The sequence below is a fragment of the Dipteris shenzhenensis genome, chromosome 22, assembly GCF_047967505.1.
Source record: "Dipteris shenzhenensis isolate YYH24624 ecotype China chromosome 22, Dip_SZ_1.0, whole genome shotgun sequence".
Lineage (NCBI taxonomy): Eukaryota > Viridiplantae > Streptophyta > Polypodiopsida > Gleicheniales > Dipteridaceae > Dipteris > Dipteris shenzhenensis.
In genome coordinates this window covers 37,501,536-37,510,243 of record NC_141617.1, presented here as the reverse complement: position 1 = coordinate 37,510,243, position 8,708 = coordinate 37,501,536, and the positions used below count along the sequence as shown (strand labels likewise).

The 8,708-nt window shown below is 42.2% G+C and overlaps 1 protein-coding gene across 1 annotated transcript; it reads left to right on the top strand.

The window, feature by feature from the left end:
• The first annotated feature begins 4,248 nt into the window (after positions 1-4,248).
• On the top strand, positions 4,249-7,782 carry LOC147888072 (putative linoleate 9S-lipoxygenase 5). The gene is made up of 8 exons (XM_087393286.1): positions 4,249-4,435; positions 4,539-4,798; positions 5,096-5,651; positions 5,756-5,853; positions 5,961-6,050; positions 6,187-6,479; positions 6,567-6,830; positions 7,023-7,782. The coding sequence occupies exons 1-8, from the start codon at positions 4,249-4,251 to the stop codon at positions 7,780-7,782; spliced, it is 2,508 nt and encodes an 835-aa protein (XP_087249412.1).
• Positions 7,783-8,708: the final 926 nt, after the last annotated feature.

Below are 8,708 nucleotides of genomic sequence, written 5' to 3'. Positions count from 1 at the left end.
GGTGCTTATAAGAAGATGTTAGAAATGCTATATTCAAGATCTGTGGTATTGTGAGGTATGCTTACTATGAAATCGCATTATGTATTTTCTTCATGGACATGTGAAATAGGTGGATATCTCAAATATCTGACATATGCATGGACATGTGAAATAGGTGGATATCTCAAAAAGAGATCTCTATATCGAGCATCGAGAAGGCTAGGGTGGAATCCATTGAAGCCATATGCTTGCTTGAGAAGCACTTTCCCTCGAGCATTATGACAACTCAAGTCCACTTGCTTGTGCACATAGTTGATGAGGTGGCTATAGCAGGTACCGTTCATAGTCGATGGATGTTTTTTCTCGAGCGGTTTATGAAAACTTTAAAGGGATTTGTAAGACAAAGAGCAAGATCGGAAGCAAGCATGGTAGAGGGATGGCTTGTGCAAGAGTCATTAGTATATATCACAGAGTTTCTTGCATCCATGGAGTTTCTTGATGAGGTGGCTATAGCAGGTACCATTGATAGTCGATGGATGTTTTTTCTCGAGCGGTTTATGAAAACTTTAAAGGGATTTGTAAGACAAAGAGCAAGACCGGAAGCAAGCATGGCAGAGGGATGGCTTGTGCAAGAGTCATTAGTATATATCACAGAGTTTCTTGCATCCACGGATCTCGATATGCCGCAAGCTTGGCACAACAAGGATGATGATCGCATCGTTGGCGAGGTTCCCCAAGGAAAAGGGATTGAAAGAAAGATGAGCGAAGAGCAAATGGAGAAATTCAATAAGTTTTGTATTCTCAATAGCCCTGAGATGCAGAAGTGGATTGAGAGATATGAAGTGGCCAAAGCAAAAAGAATAAATGCAAGGACGAGATTTAGAGTAATGTACAGGCGATCACAACCATATCCATGGGATCTGGCTCTTCTCCCTACTCACATGTCACTTGATTGGCTACAACTGGCTCTACGTAAAGCCGAACGTGATGGAGAGACAATAAACGAGCACGAGCGAGAGTTTCATCTAGATGTATGGTGCATGTAAGTTTCTTACCTCTTGACATAATTAAGTAATTATTTATGGCAATATATGCCATAAAATAGATGCATCTTCATTGTTTTTTAATGATGCTCTTTTACAGTACAAAAAGTACAGTGCATTGTGGTCATATGGACGACATTTTCACGTGGAACACATCGATTCAAAGAGAGTCACGTATGATTGTGGAGTCATGGCTAACTTCACACAAGATAGCCGAGCAAGTGCTTCGGATACCAATCTTCTCTCCTCACAGTTGGATTATTGTGGAACCATACGCGACATCTATGAAATTGATTTCAGACGATTTACTATTTTCATTCTTGATGTAAAATGGTTTAGAACTACTTACAACGGTCCCTATGCGATAGTGAGAAAAGATAGTAGTAGTCTCTTTGCAATAGACTCCACCAAACATTGGACCGATGAAAGTGATACTTTTGTTCTTCCTGAGCACTGTGAGCAGGTGCATACTAATGATTTAATTAGTGAAAGCTTTCGTTTTTAAAGTCCATTGATACATGTACTTGAGCATAATTTCATATATATAATTGACGACATTTGGCACCCATATTCAATATAGGTGGTTTTTCATCTGGATCGTTCTGATCCAAGATGGTGGTACGTGATCCAAGTTGCACCACGAAGTAAGCAAATTTTTGAAGATCGAGATGTGGATATGGAGATGCCACTACCAATGCCGGATCCAATTGATGAATCTAGCGAAGAAGATGTAGATCACCATATGAGCCAAGAGGAAGATGCGCATAATGACATCACACGGGAGGAGGATAGAGATCACGATATTGAGGAAGAAGACAACAATCATCAAGAATCACCATACTTTATTGAAGGAGATGATCAAATACTTTTAGGTGAACGTACGATGCTAGAGTACGATGATGATATAGGAGATCAACTCGGTATAGAGTTGGAGATAGACTTCTTTGGTGCCTTAGACTTGGCTCAAGATGAAACAGTTGATGTAAATGCTCTTATTTGATTCTTCTCATCTCAAACTTAGACATGAATATATGAGCTTCAAAGGCTTGATGTACATGCTCTCATTTTTTTATTCTCTATGAGCTCAAACATGTATGAAAATTAAAAAAAATTTATCATTGGAAAAAACTAACTTTTAAGGCCTATATAAAAAAAAAAACCTCTCTGGAAAAACGTCACTATAAAATTGTATATTAGTGTCGCTATATAGCGACTTTTAGCAAGAGTCGCTATATAAGGACGATTTAGGAAACCCGCTTTTCATACCAACGATTAACATTAAGCGGGCGCTAAACGTCTGTACGTAAATGTCGCAATAGGATCCGTGTGTAGTAGTGAGAGGGCATTTTTCAAGTACCATAAATGAAATGACGTTGGTAGCATATGCATATGTGCACAAGTACCATATCAGCCATGTGTTGAATCAAATGTTTTGTACATCATAATATCACTTGAATCTTATCTTTCACATTCACACTAGCCATTAAAGTTGACATGTGATGAATTAAATGTTTTGTACATCATAATATCAATTGAATTTTGGCTTTCATGTTCACATAGCCCTTAAAAGTTGAGTACACAACTCAAATGACCGGTTTCAAATGAAATGACGTTGGTACCACATGCATATGTGCACATGTACCATATCAGCCATGTGAATCAAATGTTTTGTACATTATAATATTTGAATCTTATCTTTAACTTTCACACTAGCCATAAAAACTTAAAAGTTGACATGTGATGAATTAAATGTTTTGTACATTATAATATCAATTAAAATTTGGCTTTCATGTTCACGTAGACCTTAAAAGTTGAGTACACAACTCACATGACCGGTTTCAGACTGACTTCAATCACTAGCACAAATAATGTAGGCCACTTGCTCAATTAAATGTACTCAGAAGATGAGTTGAACTTTGGTAATCCATGGTTCTCCTGCTCACTCTAGCTTGTCCTTTTCCTATATGTAGGGTAGTGATCACCATCAATGATTATATTTCTATGTATACTTTAAAAGAAATCCTCGTTACTTCAACTTCAAATCTAACACATATATAAATCTATACGACTTTCGTACAATGTAGGATAGTCTGTCAAAGTAGGACATTGGCATGTGACAAGATTTAATGCGAAGGGAAGAAATGCATGCATTGGCCCTGGCAATAGCCAATAAGATTGAAGGATTTTTGAAAATCCTTAAACCTGTATTTTCCCCTTTTGTAGAACTAGAACCTTCACTAAGAGCCAGTGCAAGCGGAGCAAAACATGTTCAGCTGGTATGAGTTGCAACTTTGATTATCAACTCTAATTAGTTGAATGTATCTCTTGTGAACCAGATGATGGCATTCGGTACGAGCGGCAGAGTTTGTTTGACGAATTGTTTTAATTGAAAGAGGTATTCTCATATATTCCACAAAGAGTATCTTACATACAGCGTTTGTTTGACTATTGCAATGGGGAGCAGGAATAATATAGCAATGCCAAATGTCAAGGTGCTGTTGGGTGTAGCACAAATGGCGCTAGAGTGCTCAAAATCGAGGTGCCAATTTGAGCACCAAATGTGCATTCGAGTCTCACGAGTTAGGGAGTGTTTATGTGCCTAGGGGTGCATTTTTTGCTGCGCGTGCACGTACTGGCCCTAAGAGCAGGTCCCCACGAGACTTTTCAGACGATCCAACAGGTCCCCATGCGACAGATTGATGGAACCGCTCCGTGATTTCTGGGATAGCCGCGCAGGAGAACTGAGCTCGTTTAAGGGTGTTCTGGGGTGTGGGCTGGCCACCCCCTAGCAGCCCGAGAAGTTGATTGTCAGGAGGTTTGCATTGAATGCGCTATGCCTATCGTAGGAGGTGCCATTGGTGCAGCACACCACCTGTGCATATGTGCGTAGCAAAATTGCAGAGCGGGCTGCTGGCATGCGGACTCGGATGTGCATTTGTGAGCAGAAAGACCCGAGAACACGGCTCAGTGGGCTGCCGGTGATCTCAACTCCTCCCGGTTGAGATTTCCTGGGACCTTCCCCAACGCCATGCCAAAAACAAGTGAAGGTGAATAAATAGGGGGTGAGCTTGACACAGTACAACAAAGAGACATGAGGACCGTGTGTAACATAATGAGAGCATCTCGTGTTTTTAAAAGGATCAGGAGCGCCGCGCAGCCACTCAGCTGAGCGAGAGAGAGAGAGAGAGCGTTTGTGTCACTGTGTGTGTAATTAGAGCCCAGAGAGATGGCAAGGTTCCTGAAAGAAAGGTTCAACATAGGTGCAGCGGCAAGGTCGAACGACGTCAAGTGGAAGGGAAGTGTGCAACTGAGGAAGAAACGTATTCTCTCACTTCCCAACGTAGGTGCCGAGGCTTTAGACCTCGTCCAAGATATTATATGTGACACCATCCAGTTTCAAATCGTTGGGAAAGGTAGAGCTCTGCATGTCTTCGTCCCTTCTGATCTCCTGCTCGGATATGTTTTCAGGTTTGTAGACAATACATAAGAGTTCTTTCGATCGGTTGCTTTCTACAGGCGGAAGTACAACTGACAAGAAGAACTTGAAGACGAAAATGGGACTACACCGTGCGTATTCTTTAACCTTCCAAGTGAACGAGGACTTTGGGACTCCTGCGGCAGTTCTCGTCGAGAACCATCATACCAATGAGTTCTTTCTGCATCACGTAACCCTCACGTGTCACCGTGACCAGACCGAAGTCCACTTCCCATGCAACTCCTGGGTGTATAACATCGACAAATACTGCCACCAGCCCCGCATCTTCTTCAGTAATCAGGTATCGTGGAGTTGTCGCATGCATGCCTATGTGATTTTTTGCAGGTTTGCCAATGTACTAGTCGGTCCGACCGTTCGCGCGCCGATGTATCTTTTGCTTTTGAGAACGGCTACGTGTTTTGTTGGGTTTGCAGATTTTACGTTGTAGCTTTAGTTGTTCCAATCCGTTCGAGTGCCATTTGATCCGTGTTCTTTTGCTTATTTCGTAGACTTATCTCCTTGTTGCATGCGTATTTACATTGTAACTTTGATTGATCTCCGTTGGAGGACCGTTTGATCCGTGTTCTTTGGTTTGTAGGCTTATTTGCCCTATAACACACCACCCGATCTTAAAGCGTTGCGGCGTCAAGCGCTCCAGCAATTGCGAGGTGAGCTTGGACCTGCACAGGCCGGGGATAGACGCGAACCTGACAGAGTTTACGACTATGATGTATACAATGACCTCCGTGCTGATTACGTTCTTGGTGGGTCTCAAGCTTTTCCATATCCACGAAGATGCCGAACAGGAAGTAAAAAAGGTAGTGGCCTCCACGCCTTGAGATTCTTATACGTACCTCGCGATGAGCAATTCGACACTACGAAGGACTCCGACTTCACGGTTGAGAGTGCCAAGTCTATCGTGCACCTTCTACTGCCGGAAATAAGAAAGGCACTTGAGACACTGAGCATCTGGAAAAGCCCTAAGTTTAAGTCTTTCCGAGAAATCCACACGCTATACGCCAAAGATGCAGACTCAACCACGTCCAAACTTTTGGATCTCGGAGGATCAGTCGGCGTAGTTCCGAAACTCGTCACGCAGCTGTCTGACCCAAAAAAATACTTGCTCAACTTCTCCTTGCCACAGATCATTAAAGGTGCGTCATGGGTGATCTTGGGCCGCACCGAGCATTCTCATTCCGTGGTAAGCTTCCTACATTTATAGCAGAGAAAATTTCATGTGCTACTTTCACGTTTGCAGAAAAAGGAGTGGAGACCAGCAAAGAATGGAAACTAGACGAGGAATTCGGTCGACAGACGCTGTCTGGTGTAAACCCCTTGGTTATACAGAGACTGAAAGTGAGATGCTTCGCATGTTTGATGATAATGGGTTCATGTATGATGTGATCTCTACAAAAAGTGACATGCAGTCCAAGATTAACAACAAATTTTTGGGCGTCTTACAGAGGTTTCCACCAGTCAGCGCCCTGGATGTCAGCTCTTCCATTACTGCTGAACACATTAAGTGCAACCTGGATGGTCTGGACGTCCAGGAGGTCTCTCTCTCTCTCTCTCTCTCTCTCTCCTCTCTGTTTTCCTATACGTGTACAATGTTTTCAGTCAATGGCCTCATTGTCGGCTGTAGCCTAGCTGATAGTCCTTGAGAGTGTTGCTCTGTCTGTTTTTGTGCAGGCTCTTGAAAAAAATAAGCTATACATTGTGGATTATCACGACGCGTTCCTCCCTTATGTTGAAGAGATCAATGCTTTGCAGGGAAGTGACTGCAAAATGTATGCTTCTCGAACGATCTTGTTTCTAACAAATGGGACTTTGAAGCCTATAGCCATAGAGTTGAGCGAGACCAGCAGTGCAGGCGGTAGAGTATTTGTTCCACCTCAGAATGACGAAGAAGTGTGGCTCTGGCACCTTGCAAAGGCTCATGCGACCATCAATGATGCTTGTCACCATGAGGTCATTAGCCACTGGTAGGATCCCAAGTGAGAGCAGAACGTACTAATAAGATTTACGTACTCACCTATCTATATATAGTGTCATACAATTTACTTTTGCAGGCTGAAGACGCACGCCTGTATGGAGCCGTTCATCATTGCATCCAACAGACACCTAAGCGCTCTCCATCCAGTTTATGTTTTGTTGTCCCCGCACTTCAAGGACACAATGAAAATCAACGCACTCGCTAGACAAATTCTAATAAACTCTGGTGGGATCATTGAGACAGGTTTTAGTACAGATAAATATTCCATGAAAATCAGTTCTCAGGTGTACAAGAGTTGGCGCTTTCATGAGCAAGGTCTGCCTGCAGACTTGATGAAAAGGTATTTTAAAATCGTTTCTAACGGTTTACGTTTCTCGATCTGCCACTCTGCTTGAGGGCCTCTGCTCACTCTCTTCATATCCAATTCATGGTCCTTTTGGGTAGTTGTTTTATGCACTTTATGAAACTTTCTCTATTCAGTACATGCTGATCCTATGTTTTCTTTAAAATGAGCTCTCTCTTGCAATTGCAGAGGTATGGCCAAAGAAAGTAGATCTGCAAGTAATGGTTTAGAACTCTTTATTGAAGACTATCCATATGCAGTGGATGGTCTAGATATTTGGTTTGCAATTCAATCTTGGGTGAGGGATTACCTGTCCATTTACTACGATGACGATACCGCAGTGGAATATGATGAGGAGCTGCAAAGATGGTGGTCGGAAATCAAGGAAAAAGGTCACGGTGACAAGACGGAAGAGGATTGGTGCATTCAAAAATTCCGCACAAAGCACGAATTGGAGGAGGCGCTTGTGACAATTATTTGGATAGCTTCTGCGCTTCATGCAGCAGTGAATTTTGGGCAGTATGCATATGGGGGTTTCATGCCTAACAGACCAACGAGAGCCAGTAAGCTCATTCCAGCCGAAGGCACTGAGGACTACATAAGACTTCTCCATGATCCAAATGAAAGCTTTTACCTGGAATCTCTTTCAGATCACAAGCAAACTAAGGTGGTCATGGCCACCTTAGAAATCCTCTCCAACCATTTACAAAATGAGGAGTACTTGGGTGAGCGAAAGACGCCCCACTGGACGTCCAATGAAAAGGTTCTTCAAGCTTTCAACAAGTTCAAGACACGTTTGGACCAGATTGAAACTCGAATCCATGAAAGAAATCGAGACCCAAAGTTGAAGAACAGGAACGGACCCGTCCATATTCCTTACACTCTGCTTATTCCAACCTCAGAACCAGGGATTACTGGGAGAGGCATCCCTAATAGTATTTCCATATGATTGTCCTATTTGTCGCACTTATGCTAACTTCAAAACCAGGTATATGTACTCTAAGGTCCGTCACATATCTTTAGATTCATATATTCCTATATACTATAACCAGAGGTTAATACGTCGCCGGGGCATGGTCTCCTGAAAGGGTGGATATTGTATCATTTCCGGTAGAGGAGGCCTAATGATAGATATGTCCTCAATGATATGCTCTCTCTCTCTCTCTCTCTCTCTCTCTCTCTTGTAAATCTTGTATAATGTTTCTTCAAACCATGGGGGAGGGGAGGGTCACTCATCATATCTAACCATATCAAGTGAGTTCAACACATGGGTTTTTATTAATTCCATTACTTACATAAATATATATACATAAGGAAGTAAATTAAGGCCCGAAGATAAGCATACAAAAGGGTGTTTTGTTTGAGAAGCTCCTAACGTGCAACATATCATGTCCATTTTGGTAGTGGTTTATGTAAGGGACCTAAAATCTACATGGGTCATGGGTTCAAATCCCAACCTTGGATTCTTATGGTGATTCGTAGACTTTATGTTGTGAGATTTTTTGTAGAATGGGTGAAATTCATCTTACGTGAAAGAAAAGCTATTGATCAACACTAGGGTGTTTTTCTTTAATTCCATGGATCGTAGCCAGTAGCATCCAATTGCCACTAGTTGCCAGCATGGAAACCTACCTTGATGTGTTCAACTTACAACCACATGTTTCGTATGCTCTCTCGTATCTTCTTCATTAATGTTGCAAATTCAAAAACTACATGAAAATTTTACAGAGCATAGAACCTGGCCCTATCTATAGAAAAGATAAATGGGTCTTAATATCTTTTTTGTTACTTGGGAATCAATGTGAGTGAGCAGAGCAAGGGGTGCTTGTGACTGGTGCATGGTCATGATGCATGCATGGAAAGGGGTCCGAGGCA

Bases quoted from the DNA above. Each gene is read 5' to 3' on its own strand.
- LOC147888072 (XM_087393286.1), top strand. From the start codon at position 4,249: ATGGCAAGGTTCCTGAAAGAAAGGTTCAACATAGGTGCAGCGGCAAGG. The intron at 5,652-5,755 runs GTGCGTCATGGG...TCACGTTTGCAG, and splicing joins CTTGCCACAGATCATTAAAG to AAAAAGGAGTGGAGACCAGC. The intron at 6,480-6,566 runs GTAGGATCCCAA...TTACTTTTGCAG, and splicing joins CATGAGGTCATTAGCCACTG to GCTGAAGACGCACGCCTGTA.